Source organism: Amblyraja radiata, chromosome 4 (assembly GCF_010909765.2).
Source record: "Amblyraja radiata isolate CabotCenter1 chromosome 4, sAmbRad1.1.pri, whole genome shotgun sequence".
Lineage (NCBI taxonomy): Eukaryota > Metazoa > Chordata > Chondrichthyes > Rajiformes > Rajidae > Amblyraja > Amblyraja radiata.
In genome coordinates, this window is record NC_045959.1 from 57,618,364 (window position 1) to 57,644,461 (window position 26,098).

General features: G+C 47.3%; 1 protein-coding gene across 4 annotated transcripts in view; it reads left to right on the plus strand.

Moving 5' to 3' along the window:
- Positions 1-26,098, plus strand: part of osbpl1a (oxysterol binding protein like 1A) — a 128,762-nt gene that overhangs the window by 37,658 nt on the left and 65,006 nt on the right. For all 4 annotated transcript variants that reach the window (XM_033019514.1, XM_033019513.1, XM_033019512.1 and 1 more), the window contains exons 12-15: positions 1,291-1,392; positions 3,324-3,449; positions 7,388-7,469; positions 12,146-12,252. In XM_033019514.1, the coding sequence (XP_032875405.1) occupies positions 1,291-1,392; positions 3,324-3,449; positions 7,388-7,469; positions 12,146-12,252 (417 nt within the window). The remainder of the gene's footprint in view (positions 1-1,290; positions 1,393-3,323; positions 3,450-7,387; positions 7,470-12,145; positions 12,253-26,098) is intronic.

The following is a 26,098-nucleotide window of genomic DNA, read 5'->3' on the forward strand; positions in this document are numbered from 1 at the left end:
ACTTTTGGAGTTCGGAGGCACCGGCCGCAGACCCGGTGGATGGGAACATCGGGAACTCGCAGGTCCCTGGTGGGAGACCGCTTTTCCGAGCTCCGCAACGGCGACTTCTCCCGCTGGAATCGCGAGTTTAAAGGACATGGAGCCGGGGCCTAACATCGCCCGGCGTGGCTTAAACGGCCTCAGGACTTACCATCGCCCGCCGGGGGCTTTAACATCGGAGCCCCAGTTCACCTCGACACTGCAGTTGGACTGCTGAACTGCGGGAGAAGGAACAAAGGGAAGAGATAAAGACTTTGCCTTCCATCACATTGAGGAGATGTTGGAGACTCACTGTGATGGATGTTTATGTAAACTGTGTTAAGTGTGGGTCTTGGATTGTTTTGTAATGTAAAAAACTGTAGAAATTATATTTCGTTCAAACCCAGGTTTGAATGACAATAAATTGCATTCTATTCTATTCTATTCTATTTCCGGCTTTTCTGTCTCCTGAATAGCTTTTCCACCTCCTCAATTGCTATTGTTAGTGATGGAGAAGTGGCCAGACTGATGTTGGGCAGCAAGGAGAGGGTGGGTAGTGGTCGAGGGCTCAGTCCATGCAGACTGGAGTCCGGCTGTAAGTGGGTGTGAAGTGATTGGGGAGGAGTGGGTGGGGGAGGTGGGGAGGGTGTACCGGGATTGTGTTTCTGTCTATGGAGCGTGCAGTAGAACTCATTCAGTTAGTAGATCAGCTGCTGATTGTCCAAGGAGCGGGGGGGGCTTTCCTCTTGTAGCTGGTGATTTCTTGCAAGCCCTTCCACACTGAAGAAGAGTCATTAGCTGAGAACTTGCTCTTCAACTTCTCAGAGTACCTTTACTTGGCAGCTCTGATTCCTCTTCTCAGCTTGTACTTGGCCTGCCTGTAGAGGTCTAATAATAATAATGGATGGGATTTATATAGCGCCTTTCTAATACTCAAGGCGCAAGAGGTCTGCATCCCCGCTCCTGTAGGCCCAACCTGACCCAAACCCACTATCATGGGCCAGATCTTCATGGGCTTGGATTGTGACACATCGTGGACGGCATGGATGAGTTGGGCCGAAGGGCCGTTTCCGTAGTGTATGACTTATGTCTAGCAACTGGGACTAGCTTAGATGCAGCATCTTGGTTGGCCTGGAGGTGTTGGGCCGAAGGGCCTGCTTTGATGCTGTATTTCAGTGTGATCCCCGCTCCCAAGAAATCTGGGCAGAGAAACTGAAGGGAGACTTCATTTGCTACTGAGATTCTCATTGCCAAAGTTTTCTCGCCCCAAAGGTTAAGGGAATGGACGACAGACACTTCTCAGTCAAGTACTTTGATGACAGTATCCACATCTTCAAAGCCCATCTCAAGCACTCACTGACTCGTACAAGCCAAGTGAGTAATGTTTGTATCAGGGGATTCTAATCTGTTTGTCTGTCTGTCTGCGTCCCTGTCTGCCTGAGCCCCTGTGTGTCTGCCTGAGCCCCTGTGTGTCTGCCTGAGCCCCTGTGTGTCTGCCTGAGCCCCTGTGTGTCTGCCTGAGCCCCTGTGTGTCTGCCTGAGCCCCTGTGTGTCTGTCTGAGCCCCTGTGTGTCTGCCTGCCTGCGCGTCTGTCTGTCTGTCTGCCTGAGCCCCTGTGTGTCTGCCTGAGCCCCTGTGTGTCTGTCTGCCTGAGCCCCTGTCTGTCTGTCTGCCTGAGCCCCTGTCTGTCTGTCTGCCTGAGCCCCTGTGTGTCTGCCTGAGCCCCTGTGTGTCTGTCTGCCTGAGCCCCTGTGTGTCTGTCTGAGCCCCTGTGTGTCTGCCTGAGCCCCTGTGTGTCTGTCTGCCTGAGCCCCTGTGTGTCTGCCTGAGCCCCTGTGTGTCTGCCTGAGCCCCTGTGTGTCTGTCTGCCTGAGCCCCTGTGTGTCTATCTGCCTGAGCCCCTGTGTGTCTGTCTGCCTGAGCCCCTGTGTGTCTGCCTGAGCCCCTGTGTGTCTGCCTGAGCCCCTGTGTGTCTGTCTGCCTGCGCCCCTGTGTGTCTGTCTGCCTGAGCCCCTGTGTGTCTGTCTGCCTGAGCCCCTGTGTGTCTGTCTGCCTGAGCCCCTGTGTGTCTGTCTGCCTGAGCCCCTGTGTGTCTGCCTGAGCCCCTGTGTGTCTGTCTGCCTGAGCCCCTGTGTGTCTGTCTGCCTGAGCCCCTGTGTGTCTGTCTGCCTGAGCCCCTGTGTGTCTGTCTGCCTGAGCCCCTGTGTGTCTGTCTGCCTGAGCCCCTGTGTGTCTGCCTGAGCCCATGTGTGTCTGTCTGCCTGCGCCCCTGTCTGTCTGTCTGCCTGCGCCCCTGTCTGTCTGTCTGCCTGAGCCCCTGTCTGTCTGTCTGCCTGAGCCCCTGTGTGCCTGCCTGAGCCCCTGTGTGCCTGCCTGAGCCCCTGTGTGTCTGTCTGCCTGAGCCCCTGTGTGTCTGTCTGCCTGAGCCCCTGTCTGTCTGTCTGCCTGAGCCCCTGTCTGTCTGTCTGCCTGAGCCCCTGTCTGTCTGTCTGCCTGAGCCCCTGTGTGTCTGTCTGAGCCCCTGTGTGTCTGTCTGAGCCCCTGTGTGTCTGTCTGAGCCCCTGTGTGTCTGCCTGCGCCCCTGTGTGTCTGCCTGCGCCCCTGTCTATCCGCGACAACCATCGATCACCCGTTCAAACCAGCTCTATGTTATCCCACTTTCCCATCCACTCCCTACACACTGAGCAACAGAGGCCAATTAACCTACAAACCCACCCGGCTGGTCACAGGAAGTATGTGCAAACTCCACACAGTCAACAGTCGAGGTCAGGATCGAGACCGTGTCTCTGGAGCTGTGAGGCAGCGGCTCTACCTGCTGCGCCACTGTCCCGCCTCTCTGTGCCATTTCCCTGTTGTGCTCAACTCCCCGATCTCAAAAATATATGTACCTCCACTTTAAATACCCCTTTTTAAATACCCTATCTATGCCTCTCATAATGTTATACACTTCTATCAGGTCTCTCCTCAATCTCCGGCATTCTAGAGAAACCAATGCAGCCTGTCCAATCTCTCCCTGTAGCTGAAAGCCCCTAATCCTGGCATTATTCCGGTAAACCACCTCTGCACCCTCTCCAAAGCCTCCACATCTTGATCCGGATCCAAGATGGTGCCCAAGCCAGACGTCTCTCTGCGTGCTGGTCCCAGAAGTCGACCTGCAATCACTCATTACAATTGCTCCACTTCAGTAAACCTCTACTGCAGCAGCAGACCTGTGCACTGTGGATGATTCGATTGTAATCGCTTATCGTCTTTCCGCTGACTGGTTAGCTCGCAACAAAAAGCTTTTCACCTTTTTTTAAATCTAGAAGTGGCTTCAGGCAATTGAGGAACATTCTGCCTACAGCACTCACTACTGCTCCCAAGACCAGCTCAGTGACTACGAGGAAGAGGAGGATTTGCCATCCAACGAGTCCCTGCAGGATTCACTGAAGGTACCGTAAGGCTCGGTGCTGGGACCGCAGCTATTTACAATTATACATTAATGATTTAGATGAAGGGATTAAAAGTAACATTAGCAAATTTGCTGATGACATAAAGCTGGGTGGCAGTGTGAACTGTGAAGACCTGTGACTTGGACAGGTTTGGTGAGTGGGCAGATGCAGTTTAATGTGGATAAATGTGAGGTTATCCACTTTGGTAGCAAAAACAGGAAGGCAGATTATTATCTAAATGGAGTCAAATTGGGAAAAGGGGAAGTACAATGGGATCCGGGGGGTCCTTGTTCATCAGTCACTGAAAGTAAGCATGCAGTTACAGCAGGCAGTGAAGAAAGTGAATGGCATGTTGGCCTTCATAACAAGAGGAGTTGAGTATAGGAGCAAAGAGGTCCTTCTGCAGTTGTACAGGGCCCTTTTGAGACCTGGAGTATTGTTTGCAGTTTTGGTCTCCCAATTTGAGGAAGGACATTCTTGCTATTGAGGGAATGCAGCGTAGGTTCACCATAATTCCCATATGTTGATAGAATGGAGCGGCTGGGCTTGTATACATTGTAATTTAGAAGGATGAGAGGGGATCTTATTGAAACATATAGGATTATTAAGGGTTTGGACACGCTAGAGGCAGGAAACAGGTTGGGGGAGTCCAGAACCAGGGGCCACAGTTTAAGAATAAGGGGTAAGCCATTTAGAACGGAGATGAGGAAACACTTTTTCACAGAAAGAGTTGTGAGTCTGTGGAATTCTCTGCCTCAGAAGGCAGGGGAGACCAATTCTCTGGATACTTTCAAGAGAGAGCTGGACAGAGCGGAATCAAGGGATATGGAGAGAAGGCAGGAACGGGGTACTGATTGGGGATGATCAGCCATGATCACATTGAATGGCGGTGCTGGCTCAAAGGGCTAAATGGCCTACTCCTGCACCTATTGTCTGTTGCCTACATTGGGCTGGATTCTGGCAGTGCCACTTTACACCAGCCTGGAGACTTGGATACTGATGGTCATCGCTCATGTTGCTTTTCTGAAATTAACCTACAGATCCACACGTCAAGAAGGCTATCAGGAAATGCAACAGGATCTCGAGCAAGTAAAATACATTTGATCAGGGACATGGATAGGAAAGGTTTTGAAGGGGATGTGGGGCATATGGGTCAGCATGAACGAGGTGGCCGAAGGGCCTGTTTCTGTGCTGTTTGACTGTTACTGCTGCATCAGCGTGTCTTTGTTCTGGGTTATGGGAGCTGTTGGCTCTGTTATGATATATTGGATCTGTTGGATCTATTACGATAAGATGCAAGATTCTGGGTTAATAAGTTGGAGACACAAGTTTGAGTCCTGCGGTGACAGATTGGGAATTTAAATTCAATTAATGAAGAAGCCTGGAATATAAATAATGGTCTCTGTGTAAAATAAAAGAAGCAAAGAAATTCTCTGTACATTCTTCCAATTGAAGACTGGAGGATGGCTAATGTTGTGCCTCTGTTTAACAAGGGCTGCAAAGAAAAATCTGGGAACATCAAACCAGTGAGCCTAACACTGGTGGATAAGATACAGGAGAGGGTTCTGAGGGATAAGATATATTTGCATTTAGATAGACATTGGGTGATTAGGGATCCAGGCATGATTTTGCATGTTGGAGATCGTGTCTTACAAATTTGATTGAGGTGTTTGAAGAGGTAGCCATACGATTAACAAGGGCAAGGCTGTAGACATCGTCTGCATGGATAGGTGTAGAAAGGAACTACACAGATGCTTGTTTATACCGAAGATAGACACAAAGTGCTGGAGTAACTCAGCGAGTCAGGTAGCATCGCTAGAAAAATTGGATGTGACGTTTCGAGTCGGGACGTGTTTTTTGTGTTCAATCTCCCTGCATTGTTGTCCTCGTTACGCAGCTTCCTGACTGTTTTTTAAGGAGGATTTGGGTTGGGAGATGAGTCCCATCACATTGCATCAAGCTGTTGGCCGGTAGTTTTCTCTGCGCAACATCTGTCCCAACCACGTGTCAGGAGGCGCCCAGTGATTCTTGCACAAATACACCAAATGCTGAAGTAACTCAGCGGGTCAGGCAGCATTTGTGGAGGACTTGGATAGGCAATGTTTTGGGTCGGGATCCTCTTTTTTTTTTTAAATTATTTTAATTTTTTTTAATCAAAAGATGTATTCAATTATTAAAAATAATATTTACAATACAATAAAACAAACCAGAACCCACCACCATAATACAAGACAAACAAATATACTAAATAAACTACTATACAATTATGTTACAATCCTTGTTAAGGATGCATTCAACCCCCCGCGGTGCCCAGCGGTCCCGGAAATCCCCCAGGGCACCCGTGGACAACGCATAGTCCCCCCTCTCCCTTGGTGTTGCTTTCTGCCGTAAAAGCCCTGTCCCACGTTACGAGTTCATTCCAAGAGCTATCCCGAGTTTGCCCTGATTTGCTTGAAGATTTACGTTAATGGCCACTCGTCGGTACTCGGGGCTCTCGTGGACATTTTTCATCATGTTGAAAAATCTTCACTAGTCTTCCCGTGCTTACCTGCCGTTAGCGAGTCTTCCCGAGTACCTGCCGTTAGCGGTACGAGTCGCTAAGAGACGCCCCTGAGCTCCGACCTACCCGCTACGTTCATTCTCCGTGCTTACCACGAGTTTGATTTTTGTTAAACTCGGGAGAGCTCTTGGAATGAACCCGTACCATGGGACAGGGCTTTAAGTTTGCTGCTGATCTGCTCACTGCCTCTCTCTACTGTGCAACTGGAGTGGTGCAACTGACTGCCTCCTGGGAACTTAGAACACACAACAGCAAAGATTATAGAGCGGATCTTTGCACAACAGCGCAGGAACTGGCCCTTCGCCCTACAATGTCTGTGCCGAATGTGATGCCAAGTTAAACTAATCTGTTCCTGCACATGATTCATATCCCTCCATTCCCTGCATCCCCATGTGCCTATCTAAAGCCTCTTAAACACCCCCGTCGTATCTGCCTCCACCACCACCCCTGGCAGTGCGTTCCAGGCTCCCACCACCCTCACCTTAAAGCTATGCCCTCTAGTCTTTGACATTTCCACCTTGAAAAAAATGTTCTGACTGTCTACCGCATCTATGCCTCTCATAATTTTATACACATCTATCAGGGCTCCCATCAACTAGTGTTGAAAAAGGGCTGGATTGTTTAAAAATAACTTCCTATCTTAACATTTGAATTGGAATTTATAGATGGGGTAGATAGCAGAGGTTAGCAGAGATAGGGTAGACAGTCAGAACCTTTTACACAGGCTGGAAAGATCAAATACTAGAGGGCCTAGCTTTAATGGGAGAGGGGCAACCGGTGCAAGTTTTAGAACAAAGCACAGCACAAGAACAGGCCCTTCGGCCCACAAGGGCTGTGCTGAACAAGGTGCCAAGACCATCTCTTATCTGGAAATGATGAACTGCTGATGTTGGTTTACACAAAAACTCGGCGGGTCAGGGAGCATCCCTGGAGAACATGGATAGGTGACATTTTGGGTCTTCTTCAGACTTCAGACCAGCAGAGTTACTCCAGCACTTGAATGAATGATAGTTTATTATCACATGTGACATGTCACAGTGAAATTCTTTGTTTTGCAAACCATGCACAAATTATGCAAAGAGTCGCCACGTACAGGGGGGGCGACAACATTACAGAGTGTTCCATTTAGTCCCCAATGGTCCTTCTTTGTTCTCTCGGCGCCCCCCCTAAAGAACCAGTCGCTCTGTTATCTCAACGCCCCCCCCCCCCCCCCTCTCAAGCTGGTCGCTCTTTGTTCTCGATGGCCTGTCCCCATCCGACCTCCTGCAACTACTATGGGGCCCGGCCTTGACAGCCGCTCGTGACGGCTCTGCGGCGCTCGCCAGGAGATGCCGCAACTTTGTACATTGATGTTCGTCCTCTCGCCTTCTCCCCACAGACGGTGCAAAGCTGCCAACAGAAACTCGACAAGGAAGTTTCCAATTTGCTGAGTTTGGTCGGAGGTCCGGAGGCTACGAAAGGTAGGAATCTCGTTCACAACTGCACTTAAACTTTGGAGACACAAAACACTGCAGATCAAAGCCAACGTAATCAAAGACATCCCAGCCTGCCTAACTTCTCCCTATAGTTCAGGCCCTCGAGTCTTGCAACATCCTCGTAAATCTTCTCTACATCCTTTCCAGCTTGACAGCATCTTTCCTATAACAGGGAGACCAAGATTTAACACAATGCTCCAAATGTGGCCTCAAGTCAAGTCAAGTCAAGTTTATTCATCACATAGACATACGAGATGTGCAGTGAAATGAAAAGTGGCAATGCTCGCGGACTTTGTGCAAAAAGACAAACAAACAAACAAACTACAAACTGAATGGAATAGAATCACATATTCTTTTTCATATTAAATATTGTGGGCGGAAGGAAAAAGGGAAAAAAAACAGCCATTTAAAAAAAAAAAAGCAGTAGAGTGGTACAGTAAAGTTAGCCCGTGGTGAGATAGGAGTTTACAGTCCTAATGGCCTCTGGGAAGAAGCTTCTTCTCAACCTCTCCGTTTTCACAACATGGTAACGGAGGCGTTTGCCTGTCCGTAGCAGCTGGAACAGTCCGCTGCTGGGGTGGAAGGGGTCTCCCATGATTTTATTGGCTCTGGAGTTGCACCTCCTGATGTATAGTTCCTGCAGAGGGGCGAGTGAAGTTCCCATAGTGCGTTTGGCTGAACGCACTACTCTCTGCAGAGCCTTCTTGTCCTGGGCAGAGCAATTCCCAAACCAGATGGTAATATTTCCGGACAAGATGCTTTCCACAGCCGCTGAGTAGAAGCACTGGAGGATCCTCGGAGACACTCTGAATTTCCTCAATTGCCTGAGGTGGTAAAGGCGCTGCCTTGCCTTACTCACGAGTGCTGCTGCGTGTGATGTCCATGTCATATCCTCAGAGATGTGGACTCCCAGGTATTTAAAGCAGCTCACCCTATCCACAGTATCCCCATTTATCCTCAATGGCCTCACCAATATCTTGAACAACTGTAACATAACATACCAACTTTATACGCAATACGCTGATAGATGAAGGCCATTATACAGCTCTCCTTAACCACCCTATATACCTGTAAAAACCCTGCATCTTGAAAAGAAACCATCCCTCTGTCTCCAGAGATGCAGCCAACAAAATCAAAGATTTGTCCCACCAGATGATTTCTTCTCCCCGCTCCTATCAGCTTCTTCCCCTCTGCTATCAGGCTTCTGAACGGTCCTTCCCTAATAATAATATTAAATACTTTATTGATCCCCTCAGGGAAATTCAGATGTCCAGAAGCCAACAACCAACAACCCACACATTCAGAATGAAAGCAGACAAAAAATACATAAAATACAATATGGACAATACCTGAAAGCAATAAATACTTAAAAAGACCCAATAATGAACTATTAAAAATGCAAAGCATCCCCATACAGCCTAGCGGTCAGTATTATAAAATCTAATGGCTGCAGAGGTGCTGGGGTACTGTCCGATTCACCTCTACCCCATTGTGGACATTGGACTTTATCTCTGGAACTGTTTGCGCTACAATGCTGAGAACATCAATAGATCCTCTGCTCACCAGACACAGATACACCACACTCTAGTTCACTTTGGTTTGGAGATACAGCATGGAAACAGGCCCTTCGGCCCACCAAGACCACGCCGTCCACTGATCGCCCACCCACACTAGCTCTATGTTACTATGTTATACCCCTTTCTCGTCCACCACCTACACACTAGGGGCAGATTACAGAGGACTGATTAACCTACAAAACTGCACGCCTTTGCGACGTGGGAGGAAATCTGAGCATCCGGAGAAACCCGCGTGGTCACAGTGAGAACGTGCAAACTCTGTACAGACAGCACCCGAGGTCAGGGTCGAACCCGGGTCTCTGGCGCTGTAAGGTAGTGGCTCTACCACTGCGCCACCGTGCTGTCCAGTTTTAGAACATAGAACAGAACAGCACAGGAAGAGGCCCTTTGGCCCACCATTTCTCTGCTGACCACGATCCATATAAGTTCCAGGAGCAGAAGTAGGCCATTCGGCCCATCAAATCTACTCTGCCATTCAATCATGGCTGATCTATCTTTCCCAAACCAAGCCCCATTCTCCTGCCTTCTCCCCATATCCCCCAACACCCATCCTGATCTAGAATCCGTCAATCTACGCCTTAGAAAATATCCATTGACTTGGCCTCCACAGCCGTCTGCGGCAATGAATTCCACAGATTCACCACCCTCTGATTAAAGAAATTTCTCTTCATCTCCTTTCTTAAGGGACAACATTTTATTCTGAGACTGTGGCCTCTGTTCCTAACTCTCCCACTAGTGGAAACATCTTCTCCACATCCACTCTATCCAGGCTTTTCACTATTAGTCCATTCTTCTATTCCCTGCATATCCAAGTGCCTATCTAAAAGCCTCAACGCCACTAACATATCTGCCTCCACCACCACCTCTGGCAGTGCATTCCGGGCACCTACCACCCTCTGTGTAAAATAAAAACTTTCCACGTCATTTTGCGCCGTAATTTGAGTTGAACATCCAGGTCACATCTTCTGAGGCGATGATTATGATTAGTTTTACGTTTCGGTCACGTGTACTGAGGCACAGTGAAATGCTTTGTTTTGCATGCTATCCAATTAGGAATCTGAGGAGTAACGTTTTCACACAAAGGTTTATGAAACAAACTGTTGGAGGAGATAGTTGAGGCAGGGACTATCGCAACGTCCAAGGAGCAATTAGACAGGTAGATAGGACAGGTTTAGAGGGATATGGGCCAAATGCAGGCAGGTGGGACTAATGTAGATGGGGCGTTGGTCGGTGTGGGCAAGTTGGGCCTGTATGACTATGATTCTAGAACTCTAGATACTATACATAAATGCAATCAAGTTAAACTCTAATATATTAAGTCGAGCAAAGGGGAAGGTACAGAATGCAGAATATAGAAACATAGAAACATATAATTAGGTGCAGGAGTAGGCCATTCGGCCCTTCGAGCCTGCACCGCCATTCAATATGATCATGGCTGATCATCCAACTCAGTATCCTGTACCTGCCTTCTCTCCATACCCCCTGATCCCTTTAGCCACAAGGGCCACATCTAACTCCCTCTTAAATATAGCCAATGAACTGGCCTCAACTACCTTCTGTGGCAGAGAATTCCAGAGATTCACCACTCTCTGTGTGAAAAATATAGTTCTCAACAGTGAAGTGCATCAGTTCCACAAAGTTCCCCTCCTCCTGCGTATAAAATGACCACTGCTTTAAACTAATTCAAATGCTGACGTACAAATCTTAAATCAGGATAAAAGTCCTTTCATCTTCTGATGGGATCATCTAATTAAGAATTAATCTGAAGCTGAGATCTCTGCTGTAACTCACTGTGTTAGATGTGTTGTTGGGAAAGTTTTGTACCCATCTTTCAGGATGCTGTTTTAGAGATCTAGCCTGGAAACAGGCCCTTCAGCCAACTATCGGTCACCCATTCACAATAGTTCTATGCTATCCCATTTTCTCATCCACTCCCTACATACTAGGGGAACATTTACAGCGGGCTAATTAACCTACAAACGTGCACGTCTTTTGGATGTGGGAGGAAACCGGAGCACCCGGAGGAAACCCACACAATCACAGGGAAAACGTACAAACTCCATGCACAGACAGCTCCCGGGGTCAGGATGGAACCCAGGTCTCGGGCTGTGAGTCAGTGGCTCTACTGCTGCGCCATTGTGCCGACGTGCCTGAGGGATAGACAATTACATTTTATACTCCACATATTTCCAAGATATTCTCTTTCCTGTTGGTAACATTTCTGAATTTAAGCCATCATTTTGTTTTCCCTAAAAACAAAGTGCTGGAGGAACGCAGCGGGTCAGGCAGCATCTTTGAGGGGAAATGGAGGTGGACTGACGATGTTTTGGGTCAGGAGCTTGCTGCTGGTCTGAGTTACACCAGCGCTTTGTGTTGCAAACTGTTGGAGGAACTCTGCAGTATCAGAGCGGGGAAAAGAATTGTCAATGTTTCAGGCCGTGACCCTACATTAGATTTGAAGGCAGGGCTCTGGGGAGTGTAGCAGAGCAGAGGGATGTGGGTACATAGTTCTTTGAAAATGTACAAAAGCACCGGGAAACCCCGGTTTGATCCCAACCTCGGGTGCTGCCTGTGTTGTGTACGTTTGTACGTTCTCCCTGTGACCACGTGGGTTTCCTCCAGGTGCTCCGGTTTCCTCCCACACTCCCAAAGACGTACGGATTTGTAGGTTAATTGGCCTCTGTAAATTGTCCCTAGTGTGCAGGGAGTGGATGAGAAAGTGGGATAAAATAGGACTAGTGTGATCGGTTGATCGCTGGTCGGTGTGTGGACCCAGTGAGCCGAATGGTCTGTTTCCATGCTGGATCTCTAAACGAAGATAAAGCTGAAAATCTCTGGAGAAGAAGGATGGGCGGCGTTTCAGGGTTGGAACCCTTCTTCAGACCCTGAATTCCTATTGCTTATCTCCAGAGATGATGGAGTCTGAAGAAGGATCCCGACCCATAACGCCACCCCTGCATGTTCTCCAGTGATGCTGCATGATGCACTGAGTTACTCCAGCACTTTTTGAATCTATCTTCGGTGTAAACCAGCATCTGCAGTTCCTTCCTAAACTAGAACTGAACATCGCGTTCTGTGTTGCAGGACCGTACCCTCAAGTGTTGCAGAAGGTGAAGGACGTCACCGAGTGTTCGCGGGCCGTGGCTGGAGCCCTGAACGACTGCATCTCTCTACTGGGGAAACAAGAAGTGGTTGGTATTGTCTTTGTGTGTGTGTGTGTGTGCGCGTGTCACTGAAGTACAGTCATACTGCACAGAAACAGGCCCTTCAGCCCAACTCATCTATGGCGACCAAGATGCCCCTTCCCAGCCAGTCCTGTTGCTTATATTAGCTTGGACATTCACCCTACTTTACAATGAAATACTCGGTGTGTGTAAAGTAATGCCCCTGTCCCACTTAGGAAACCTGAACGGAAACCTCTGGAGACTTTGGGACCCACCCACGGTTTACGTGCGGTTCCCGGAGGTTGCAGGTGGTTGCCGGAGGTTGCAGGTAGGGAGACAGACAAAAACCTCCGGGAACCACACGGAAACCTTGGGTGGGGTGCAAAGTCTCCAGAGGTTTCCGTTCAGGTTTCCGTTCAGGTTTCCTAAGTGGGACAGGGGCATAACTGCGTGGTTCCTGGTGCCTACTGAAGACAGACACAAAGTCTTTATCCTTTCACCACAACACAATCGTTTAATTAAACTTTACTTCTTTCACCTTCCCCTCCACCTCCCACCCTATCCCCTGACTCTATGCACCATGCACTCTCTATCCACAGATGATGCCTTGTCTTTCCAGCATACTATTTCTGTTTTTTTACTATTTTTGCTTTTGGCTTGCTGGTTTTTTCTCTCTTTTTCTTTCTCTCTCTCTTCGTTCTCTCTCTCTCTCCCCCTTTTATTTCTCTCTCCCCTCACTCTCTGCCTCACTCTCTGCCTCTCTCTCTCTCTTTCTCACGCCTCTCTCGCACCCTCTCTCTCTCTCTCTCTCTCTCTCTCTCTCTCTCTCTCTCTCTCTCTCTCTCTCTCTCTCTCTCTCTCTCTCTCTCTCTCTGTCTCTGTCTCTGTCTCTGTCTCTGTCTCTGTCTCTGTCTCTGTCTCTGTCTCTGTCTCTGTCTCTGTCTCTGTCTCTGTCTCTGTCTCTGTCTCTGTCTCTGTCTCTGTCTCTGTCTCTGTCTCTGTCTCTGTCTCTGTCTCTGTCTCTGTCTCTGTCTCTCTCTCTGTGTCTGTCTCTCTCTGTGTCTGTCTGTCTCTCTGTCTGTCTGTCTCTCTCTCCCCCTCATTTCTCATTTTCTCTCTGATTCTGTCTCATCTCTCTCTCTCTCTCTCTCGCTCTCTCTCTCTCTCTCTCTCTCTCTCTCTCTCTCTCTCTGTCTCGTTCCTCTTTTGAGACCAGGGTTCTGGATCTGGATGAGCCAGTAGTGTGAGAGTGAGGAGTTTGGTGCTGGCCGCTGCCACAGGGTGATCTGTGGGCCTCTTTCCCAGACGGGTACACGAGATGCTGCCTCCCCTCTGGGGAAGGGCACGGTGCGGTGCTGATCGACATTAGTGTGGGTAAGATGTGAGTGCAGGACGTTATCTGGGGCTTGTCGTGATCCTGGTTCTGCTACTTCCCTGTGACGGTTTGCTGCTTCTCGATAACCTTTGCATCCGTTGGTGCTCTCGAGTGCGTTGCCGCGGTGACAGCAGTACAGGCAAATTCGTGTGGTCGTCAAGGGCCTTGGGTTGGCCCCAAAGGGATGTGCAAGTTGCTACAAGAATGCAAGTATCTTTGTTGGGAATAGTTGGAGGTAAAGTTTAATTAAACGATTGTGTTGTGGTGAAAGGATAAAGATTTAAAGCAGCACAGTGCGCAGCGGGTCACGCTGCTGCCTCACAGCGCCAGACACCCGGGTTCGACCCTGACCTCGTGCTGTCTGTGTGGAATTTGCATGTTCTTCCTGAGACCGTGTTGGTTTTCACCGGGTGCTCCGGTTTTCTGCCACACTCCAAAGACATGCAGGTTAATTATCTTCTGTAAATTGTCCCAAGAATGTTGGATAGAACTAGCGTACGGGTGATCGCTGGTCGGCACGAACTTGGTGGGTCAAAGTGGCCTGGTTCCGCACTGTATCTCTAAACTAAATTAAACTAAACAAATATGCGATGATATCTTTGCAAGGACATCTGTGAAAATGTACAAACGCTCATCCGGTGTAAGATAGCATTGCTACATCTACAGTATTTTGTATTTATTATCAATATTTTGCAACTCTGTGGTTTCTGGGTGATTTAATAATTAGTTACAGTGTCATACAGCACGGAAATAGGCCCTTCGGCCCAACTTGCCCATGCCGACCAATTTGGCCCATGTTTCAGGTCAAGACCCTTCTTCAGGCTAGTATCTGCCTCAAATCTTTCCGCTGGCAGCTCATTCCATACATCCATCACCATCTGAATTACCAAAGATCATTTATGCATAACTTCCTCAAAACAAAAAAGAAATAACATTGAATTTAGGGACTGACGAGAGACTGCTTGATATCTCTGTGGTGGAGGAGATGGTTAGGAAGCAGAGGCACAGCAGTAGAGCTGTTGCTTCATAGCTCCAGAGACCCAGGTTCGATCCTGAGTATGGGTGCTGTCTGACAAGAGTTTGTACCCTCTCCATGTGACCGTGTGGGTTTTCTCTGGGTTTTCCTCCCACACGCCAAAGACGTGTGGGTTTGTAGGTTAATTGGCTATAAATTGTCCCTAGTGTGTTGGATAGTGCTAGTGTATGGGGAAATCGTTGGTCAGCGTGGACTTGGTGGGCCGAAGGGCCTGTTTCCACGCTGTATTAACAAAATTAAAATAATGACATTTTATCTTGAGCAAGCCACAAAGTGCTGGAGGAACTCAGCAAGTCATGCAGCACCTGTGAAGGGAAATGGACAGTTGATGTTTTGGGTTGGGACCCTCCTTCAGACTGATCCAGCTTTCTCCCCCTCCCTACTCCACTTCGACTGAAGAAGGGTCCTAATCCGACCCAGGTTCAATCCTGACTACGGGTGCTGTCTGTATGGAGTTTGTACGTTCTCCCTGAGACCGCGTGGGTTTTCCCTGGGATCTCCTGTTTCCTCTCGCACTCCAAAGACGAACAGGTTTGTAGGTTAATTGGCTTCTGTAAAACATGTAAATTGTTTCTAGTGTGTAGGATAGTGCTGGTATGCAAGGATCGGTGGCCGTTGCAGACTCGGTAGGCTGAAGGGCCTGGGTCTCTAAACTAGACTAAACTAATGAGGAAGATTATAGTTCATACATGGTTAATATGCTTTCATTTTCAAATGTTGTATAATTTCTGTTTGAGACCCCCTTGGATTTTTCAAAGAGGCGTCCGTTTGTAAATACAATACAATTATACAATACAATTCAATACAATTCAATTTATTGTCATTTGGACCCCTTGAGGTCCAAACAAAATGCTGTTTCTGCAGCCATACATTACAAACAAATAGACCCAAGACACAACACAATTTACATAAACATCCATCACATTGCTGTGATGGAAGGCCAAAAAAATCAAATCCGTCTTTAAATCCTGTGGTAGACAAAAGTGCTGGAGAAACTCAGCGGGTGCGGCAGCATCTGTGGAACGAAGGAAATAAGCAACGTTTCGGGCCGAAACCCTTCTTCAGACCCTTACTCATCCTGTTATTGTTGCTTATTATATCTCGACTGCTCTAACTACAGTGATGGAGGAGTTGGTAACAGTACAGCACAAGAACAGGCCCTTGGACCCACAATGTCTGTGTTGAACACGATGCTGAATTAAACTCATCTCCTCTGCCTGCCTGCACGTGATCCACATTCCTCCATTCCCTGCATATCCATGTGCCTATCTCAAATCCCCTTGAACACCACTATCGCATCTGCCTCCATCCCCACCCCTGGGTGTGTCTAGGTGGGGCCAGGGGAGGAGGGGCAGGGTAGAGGGGGGAGGTGTGGGGAAGAAAAGGGAGAGTGAGGCATCACCCGATATGGAATGGCATCTATTTCTCCTCTTCCCCCTCCCCCGACATTCTTTCCTTTGGCTTCTCAACTTGAAACTAGTTTTTTTTAATGTAGAGGTACAGCCTGGAATCTGGCCCTTTGGCCCACTGAGTTCACGCCGACCGATGAACACCCATACACTAGTTCTATGTTATCCCACTCTTCCAATTTACAGAGACCAATTAACCTACTAATGTGCATGTCTTTGGAGTGTGGGAGGAAACCAGAGCACCCAGAGAAAACCCACGTGGTCACAGGGAGAACGTACAAGCTCCGTACAGACTGCACCCGACGTCGGGATCGAACCCGGGTCTCTGGTGCTGTGGGACACCACCGTGCCACCCTCCTCCAGCTGCCTGTCTCACATCTGATCTCATCTCCAGCCTTTTTACCAACCACCTTCCCTTTAAACCCCCCCTTGCTGCTGACCACCTATTACCTGTCGTGCTTTATTCTGCCTCATCTCTCTCCCAGATATGTTCTTCCACCCCAACCCACACAATCAGTCTGAAGTAGGGTCCCGACCTGAAACGTCACATATCCATGTTCTCCAGAGATGCTGCCTGACCCGCTTAGTTACTCCAGCACTTTTTGTCCTTTTGTGTAAACCAGCATCTGCAGTTCCTTGATCCTAGTTAAGCGATGGCCATGGCATAATGTTTGGCACAGAATTGCGGGCTGAAGGGCCTGATCTTGCACTATACTGGCTTATGTTCTGGTGAGCTGAGACCGCCGTGTTCAACACCTCCGGGCTGCGAGTCTGCGGATCGGGCGGCGCCGTTTTCAACATCGGGAGCCTGGGAGCTCCAAACCGGCGCGGCCTTGTCGGCTTCGGAAGCCGCGGTCTCCAGCTAGATAGCGGCCGTTCCAGGTGGCCCAGCCGCTGAGAGGACTTTCCCGACGCCGGGGCAAGACCACCCGGTGAGAACGGCCATGAACATCGGGCCTCCGTAGAGGCAATTGCGGTGGCCTCAATAGGCCTGACTATGGGGTGAACTTGGGATAGGGACTGGACATTGTGCCTTCCCCCACAGTGGTATTCATTGTGGGGGGATGATTTTTTGTCTAAGGTAATCCTGTTAGTCTTTGTCCAAGATGGCTGCCGTGAAGGGAGAGTGGACGCTGGCGCGCTTTAGCTGCCGCTGTTCTCTCTTCACATTGTGTTTTTGATTTTTGTTTTTGGACTGAATTCTGTTTTTAATTTGTGTTTCTGTGATGTTTTTCTGTAATCTTTCAAAACTCTTTAGATTCTGGAGTAGTTCCTGAGGATTGGCGGGTAGCAAACGTAACCCCACTTTTTAAGAAGGGAGGGAGAGAGAAAACGGGGAATTACAGACCAGTTAGTCTAACATCGGTAGTGGGGAAACTACTAGAGTCAGTTATTAAAGATGGGATAGCAGCACATTTGGAAAGTGGTGAAATCATTGGACAAAGTCAGCATGGATTTACAAAAGGTAAATCATGTCTGACGAATCTTATAGAATTTTTCGAGGATGTAACTAGTAGCGTGGATAGGGGAGAACCAGTGGATGTGGTGTATCTGGACTTCCAGAAGGCTTTCGACAAGGTCCCACATAAGAGATTAGTTTACAAACTTAAAGCACACGGCATTGGGGGTTCAGTATTGATGTGGATAGAGAACTGGCTGGCAAACAGGAAGCAAAGAGTAGGAGTAAACGGGTCCTTTTCACAATGGCAGGCAGTGACTAGTGGGGTACCGCAAGGCTCAGTGCTGGGACCCCAGCTATTTACAATATATATTAATGATCTGGATGAGGGAATTGAAGGCAATATCTCCAAGTTTGCGGATGACACTAAGCTGGGGGGCAGTGTTAGCTGTGAGGAGGATGCTAGGAGACTGCAAGGTGACTTGGATAGGCTGGGTGAGTGGGCAAATATTTGGCAGATGCAGTATAATGTGGATAAATGTGAGGTTATCCATTTTGGTGGCAAAAAACAGGAAAGCAGACTATTATCTAAATGGTGGCCGACTAGGAAAAGGGGAGATGCAGCGAGACCTGGGTGTCATGGTACACCAGTCATTGAAAGTAGGCATGCAGGTGCAGCAGGCAGTGAAGAAAGCGAATGGTATGTTAGCTTTCATAGCAAAAGAATTTGAGTATAGGAGCAGGGAGGTTCTACTGCAGTTGTACAGGGTCTTGGTGAGACCACACCTGGAGTATTGCGTACAGTTTTGGTCTCCAAATCTGAGGAAGGACATTATTGCCCTAGAGGGAGTGCAGAGAAGGTTCACCAGACTGATTCCTGGGATGTCAGGACTGTCTTATGAAGAAAGACTGGATAGACTTGGTTTATACTCTCTAGAATTTAGGAGATTGAGAGGGGATCTTATAGAAACTTATAAAATTCTTAAGGGGTTGGACAGGCTAGATGCAGGAAGATTGCTCCCGATGTTGGGGGAGTCCAGGACAAGGGGTCACAGCTTAAGGATAAGGGGGAAATCCTTTAAAACCGAGATGAGAAGAACTTTTTTCACACAGAGAGTGGTGAATCTCTGGAACTCTCTGCCACAGAGGGTAGTCGAGGCCAGTTCATTGGCTATATTTAAGAGGGAGTTAGATGTGGCCCTTGTGGCTAAGGGGATCAGAGGGTATGGAGAGAAGGCAGGTACGGGATACTGAGTTGGATGATCAGCCATGATCATATTGAATGGCGGTGCAGGCTCGAAGGGCCGAATGGCCTACTCCTGCACCTAATTTCTATGTTTCTATGATGTCTTTATTATTTATTTTATTCTGATTATATGTTTATATTTCCTGTTAACCTATGTAAGGTGTCCTTGAGATGTCTGAAAGGCGCCCAATAAATAAAATTTATTATTATTATTATTATTATTATGTTCTACAACTATTTAAAAAAGGAAGGATAATCAAGAAAAATCTATGTCCATTGTAGTTAGAAAACTTGCCCTGAAGATCTCCTTTCAACTTTGCGCCGAGTTACTCCAGCACTTTACATCTGTCCTTGTTGTTTTTCCTGTATATAAATCCTTGGATGAGAATGTTGGTGGTATGATTAGTAAGTTAGCAGCAAACATGAAAATCGGCCGAATCATAGATAGTGCAGAAAATTCATGTCATAGGAGCAGCATTAGGCCATTCGACCCATCGAGTCTACTCCGCCATTCAATCATGGCAGATGCAACACTGTTCTTGAGCTGTGCTGCATTCTAAAACTTGCCTTGGACATCTCTTTTAAGCTTTGCCTCTCTCACTTTAAAGCTATACCCTCTAGTATTTGATCTTGCCTCCCTGGGAAAAGGGTTCAGATTGTTTGTGCCACTGCAGTTCTGTTCGTCGTGCACAGTGCGTGTGTGGTTTCTGTTTGATGAAAGGTGGGTGTGTCTTAATCACGTGCTGTTGAGTTACTCCAACCCATTACCTGATTGATGTGGGAGCTGTTTGTGTGCTGCTGGCTGCATTTTCCCCGCTGTGCACCTGGGTACCTGTGTGGATCGGACGGTAGGAACAAACAGCAGAGTGTTATCAGCTCGCGGAGACAGGGGAAACTCTGTCGGGAAACATATGCACGGGATCCTTTAAATGGCAGCATGCTCGCGATTCGTAGCAAGGTGCAGCAAATTTAACTGAAGAGCTCCAGTCATTCGGGCGACTTTGATTTTCATCCAAAGACCTGCAGTGTGTTCCTTTGAAGATTTGAAGTCTCGACCCGAAACATCACCTATTCCTTTTCTCCAGAGATGCTGTCAGACCCGCTAAATGGCTCTAGTTTCTGTGTCTATCTTCGGTTTAAGTCAGCATCTGCAGTTCCCACACATTCTTAAGATTTCTGTCTGATCAGGTTGGCTTACTGAGATTTAAACTGCACCCTGTGAAAATTTCCAGGAGATTTTACTCCAAGATTCCTGGCCAATTGTTTAACAGGAAGTATTGAGTTTAGTTTATTTATTTATTGTCATGTTTACCGAGTGAAAAGCCTTTTGTTGCATGCAAACCAGTCAGACTATACATGATTACAATTGAGCTGTCCACAGAGTACAGATACAGGATAAAGGGAATAATGTTTAGTGCAAGGTAAAGACCGACTAAAGATAGGCCGAGGGTCTCCAATGAGGTGGATGGTAGCTCTAGGATTGCTCTTACTTGGCAAGAGGGTGGTTCAGTTGCCTGATAAAGGACCTGTCCCACTGTACGAGGTAATTCAAGAGTTCTCCCGAGTTTCTCCTGATTCGAACTCGGAGAATGACGGCAATAGCCGCTCGTAGGTACTCGGGGCTCTTGTGGACATTTTTCAACATGTTGAAAAATTTTCACGAGCTTACCGCGTTTCCCGAGTACCTGCCGTTAGCGTTACGAGCCGTTAAGAGACGTTCCGAGCTCCGACGTACCCGCTACGTACATTCTACGTACTTACCACGAGTTTGATTTTTTTTTTAACTCGGAAGAGCTCTTGTACCTCGTACAGTGGGACAGGCCCTTAACAGCTGGGAAGAAACTGTCCCTGAATCTGAAGGTGTGGGTTTTTACACTTCTGTACCTCTTGCCTGATGAGAGGGCAGAAGAGGGAGTGACCAGGGTGAGATTGGTCCTTGACTACTCTGGTGGCCTTGCCGTGCAGTGTGAGATGTAAATGGAATCAATGGAAGGGAGGTTGGTTTGTGTGATGGTCTGGGCTACGTCCACAATTCGCTGCAATTTCTTGCGGTCTTGGATGAAGCTGTTCCCAAAACGTGCCGTGATACAGCCTGATAAAATGCTTTCTATAGCATTATGTTGTTTGTGATACATGTGTTACTCTGTGCAGAGTGGGACAGTGTTGGGATAAAGTAACTTCTAAGGTAAAAATTGCAATGCCGGATAATCCTATATAAATGTAGAAAAAGACTGCATAAAAACTGCAGGATTACTGAAGTCTACACTGTATGGAGTATTGGGTGCAGTCTAATATATAGTCAGACAATTAGTCATACCGCACGGAATCAGGCCCTTCGGCCCGAGTGACCATGGTGCCCATCTACACTGCCTGTGTTTGGCCCAGATCCCTCTAAACCTTTTCTATCCATTTACCTGCCTAAGTTGTTTTGTAAATGTTGTTGTAATTGAATGTCATTTGTGTGATACCAGTGATTTATGTGGCTTTTCTCCCTCTGTATTACTCTGTGTGATTGTACCGTTTTCCTACTTGAATTTTCCTACACTTAGAATGTAGTACAGCACAGGAACAGGCCCTTCGGCCCACAATGTCCATGCTGAACACGATGCCAAGTTAAACTAATCTCCTCTGCCTGTACATGATCCACATCCCTCCATTCCCTGCATATCCATGTGCCTATCTAAAATCCCCTTAAACACCACTATCGCATCTGCCTGCATCCCCACCCCTGGGTGTGTCTAGGCGGGGCCAGGGGAGGAGGGGCAGGGTAGAGGGGGGAGGTGTGGGGGAGAAAAGGGAGAGTGAGGCATCGCCCGATATGGAATGGCACCTATTTCTCCTCTTCCCCCTCCCCCGACATTCTTTCCTTTAGCTTCTCAACTTGAAACTTTCATTTTTTTTAATGTAGAGATACAGCCTGGAATCTGGCCCTTTGGCCCACTGAGTTCATGCACATCTCCTTTAAATTTTGGGACACAAATTGCTGGAGTAACTCAGCGGGACAGGTAGCATCTCTGGAGACCATGGATAGGTAATGTTTCAGGTCGAGACCTTTCGGGACTAGAATAGATGAGGCATGTTGGTCAGCATGGGCATGCTGGAGGGAAGATTCTGCTTCCGTGATATATGACTCAATGAGCCCAGGAACAGATGTTTAGGCCCACAATGTCTGTGCCACACATAATGCAGTTAAATCTCCTCTGCCTGGACATGATCCATATCCCTCCATTCCCTGCATATCCAAGTGACTGTCCAAAAGTCTCTTAAACGCCACCATCTTATCTGCCTCCACCACCACTCCTGGCACACGTTGCAGGCACCCACCACTTTAAAAAAAACACTTGCCCAGAAAATCTCTTTTTAAACTTTGCATCTCACTGGATATTGGATAAGTCTTTATCCCAGCTGTACATGTCATAGAGTCCTATTTAGCCCAACGTCCCGTCTACACTAGTCCCACCTGTCTGCGTTTGTTCCATATCCCTCTAAATCTGTCCTATCATGTACCTGTCTAAATAAATGTTGTAATAGGAATCAAGGGGTATGGAATGAAGGCAGGAACGGGGTACTGATTGTGGATGTTCCTCCATGATCACATTGCATGGCAGTGCTGGCACGAAGGGCCGAATGGCCTACTCCTGCACCTATATATGTACCTGCCTCAAATACCTCCTCTGGCAGTTCATTCCATGCACTCAAGGTGCTGGTCAGGTGCATTTGGAATATTGTGAGCAATTTTGAGCACCATATCTGAGGAAGGGTGTGCTGGCCCAGGAGAGGGTCCAGAGGAGGTTTACACGAATGATCGCAGGAATGAGTAGGTTAACCTATGATGAGCGTTTGACGACACTGGGCCTGTACCCGCTGTAATTTGGAAGAATGAGGGGGGACCTCATTGAAACGTGCCGAATAGTGAAAGGCATGGATAGAGTGGATGTGGAGAGGATGTTTTCACTAGTGGGAGAGTTTAGAACTAGAGGTCATAGCCTCGGAATTAAAGGACGCTCCTTTAGGAAGAAGAGTAGAAGGAATTTCTTTAGTCGGAGGGTGGTGAATCTGTGGAATTCTTTGCCACAGAAGGCTGTGGAGGCCAAAGATCCTATAGCAAGTAAGATAGACCACTCCTTCTAAATGCAATGGGCTGACGTGTAGTACGCAACGGAACGTGGGCCTTTTTTTCATCCATTTCAGTAACCCGACCCGACTCTCAGTGTAATCAGTGTTGCGGGGGAAGAGTTTGTGTTAATAAATTATAATTCTGAAAATGAGGAGAAGATGTTTCCCAAATAACTTTTATTTTTACGAGGATGTTTCCGTAACCGGTTTCCATCTCCGCACTAGTATCTTTGCTCCGCTATGGGATCTTTGGTGCGGAGACGGAAGCCGGTTACGGAAATTGGGCCGAAGATTACCCATGAATCTGCCCATGACCGTACTATGTCTTTTTTGTCGAGTGATCTATCTTGATTTGCTATAGGATCTTTGGTGAAGGCTGTCAATGGATATTTTTAAAGCAGAGATAGATAGATTCTTAATTTATATGTATGGCAGGGGTTATGGGGATAAGGCAGGAGAATGGGGCTAGGAGGGAGAGATAGATCAGCCATGATTGAAAGGCGGAGCAGACTTGATAGACCTAATTGTACTCCTATTACTTATGACCTTATGACCACCCTGTGTGTCAAAAAACTTACCACTTAGGTTTCTATTAAATCTTTCCCTCCTCACCTTAGACCGATGTCCTCTGGTAAGTCTCGGGGAAGTTCTTTGTCTATGGTTTGGTTAAATTGATATGATCGTATTTCTCAACCCCGCTAAGTTTTGGAACTTAGAATTCATAAAGCAATTTCCTGTAAGACAGTGTAAACAAAAAATATTAATGTAATGCAGGATGCACTGAGCAAGCCTTATCTGTAAAAAAAATTGTTATGCTTGGCTTCTGTGACATATGGCCCACATTCGCACGTATTGAGGAAATTTTCCCCTTATGGTTCCATTTCAACATCTTCCACAGCTTTAGTCTCCCCCATTACAACTCCAAGATCTCCCAAAGGAAGATTACTTCTGAACTATCAATGCTGTTACAGTATAAAACAGGCCCACCATGACCATAATGCCTAGTTAAACTAATCTCCTCTGCCTACACGTGATCCATATCCCTCCATTCCCTGCATATCCATATGCATATCTAAAAGCCTCTCAAACGCCTCCTGTCTAGAATCAGTCATACAGCATGAAAACAGGCCCTTTGGCCCATCGAGTCCATGCTGACCATTGATCATCTGCTCACATATCTCCAAACCCCTTTGTCAGATGTCCTTTTTCATACCTTTCAATCATTTGTTGTTTGCACCTTTTCATATCTCTCGTTTCCCTCTCCCCTAACTATCAGTCTGAAGAAAGGTCTCGACCCGAAACGTCACCTATTCCTCTTCTCCACAGATGCTGCCTGGCCCACTGAGTTACCACTGTTTTTTGTGTCTATCTTTGGTGTAAACCAGCATCTGCACTTCCTTCCTACTCAATTTTGTTACAGATGCCCAAATGTATTGACTTTGCAATAGCTTTATTATCTGGTTTTATAACACAGATAGCCTTTCATTGCTATGTTGGAGATGAACTCATCTTGGGGTTATGTATGTTGCCAGTGGTAGAATTTAACCAAATAAGTCAAATCACAAGGGAGTGACAGGTGGGGATTAAAATTGTTTTTGTGCTGTAAAATATGCTTTCGGCATTCACATGCAAAGAGGTAATGATGGTGGATGGGTTAGCCTCTGGTATCGCAGCAACTCAAATAACACAATGGGTAAACAGAACATTAAACATAGTACAGTACAGTACAACAAGGAACTGCAAATGCTGCTTTATACTAAAGATAGACACAAAGTGCTGGATTAACTCAGTGAGTCAGGCAGGAGAAAAAGTACGGGTAACTTTTTGGGTCGGGTCCCTTTATTTCAGGGCCTGAAACGTTACCGATCCTTTTTCTCCAGAGATGCTGCCTGACCTGCTGAGTTACTCCAGCACTTTGTGTCTATAGTACAGTACAGCACATGAACAGGCCCTTCAGCCCACAATGGCTGTGCTGAATACGATGCCAAGTTCAACTAACCTGTGCCTGCATGTGATCCATATCCCTCCATACCCTGCATATTCATGTCCCTATCTAAAAGCTTTTTAAACGCCACTATCGTATCTGCCTCCCCCACCACCACCCCTGGCAGTGTATTCCAGGCACTCACCACCCTCGGGGTAAAAACATAAATAAATTACCCTGCACATCTCCTTTAAACATTCAGTGGAAGCGAGGAACTGCAGATTTTGGTTTATACCAAAGATAGACAGAAGGTGCTGGCGTAACTCAGCGGGTGAGGCAACATCTCTGGAGAAAAAGGAGGGGTGACGTTTCAAGTCGGGACCCTTCTTCAGACTGAAAGTGAGAGGTTAGGGAGGGGAGAAGTGCTGGAGTGAGAAAAGACCAGAGGCAAGGTGGGCCCATTGTTGGCTGGGGAAGGCGTTACCCCAAGAGGAAAACAATGTGGAGAACTGTGGAACTGGTAAAACGGCTGGGGGGGGGGGGGGGGGGGGGGGGAGGGGAAAGAAGGGAGCAATAGGCAAGAGGGGAGGAGGAAGGGAGTGCAAGTAGAAGTTACTTAAAATTAGAGAATTAAACGTTCATACCACTGGGTTGTAAGCTACCCGTGGAATATGAGGTGCTGTTTCTCCAGTTTGTGTGTGGCCTCAGTCTGGCACATCCCTTAACTTAAAGCTTCCCCTAATCTTAAAGCTATGCCCTCTAGTCCTTGATATTTCCACCCTGGGGGAAAAAGTTTCTGTGTCTATCGTGTCTATGCCTCTCATAGTTTTATAACCTCATGTACCCAATCTGTTGCCCTCCTGGTATTATACACTTATTTCCCTCTCACGTTAACCTATGCTCTTTAGTTCTTGTTTCCCCCTACCTTGGGGTAAAAAGACTGTGCGTCCACCTTATCTATTCCCCTCATGATTTAGACGAAGATCTAACACTTTTTTTCCAGGAAGGGCCGGGCTCGAATGTATTGAATCTAAAAGCGGTGTAAATATTTAGTGACCCTCGGTTTTAGCATGTGCTACGGTGTTAAATTTCACACCCGGTCAAATCTGGTTGTGTGCTGGGCAAATCAACAAAAATAGTAGTGCTTGTTTCTATTTTGATCATACGAGAGATTGATGCGGGGAACTAAAGCGAGTCGTTGATTCAGCTGAACCTCTGTGGCTAGTTTCTATGGTCAAAGGTCTTTATTAAAGTTGTCTCAACTTGGATATCTCCTTACGTTCTATGAACATGGCAGTGAGTCACTTTTGTAAGATTTATATTCCTAGTCTGGGAGATACTTTGACATCTTACCAAATGTTAGATTTA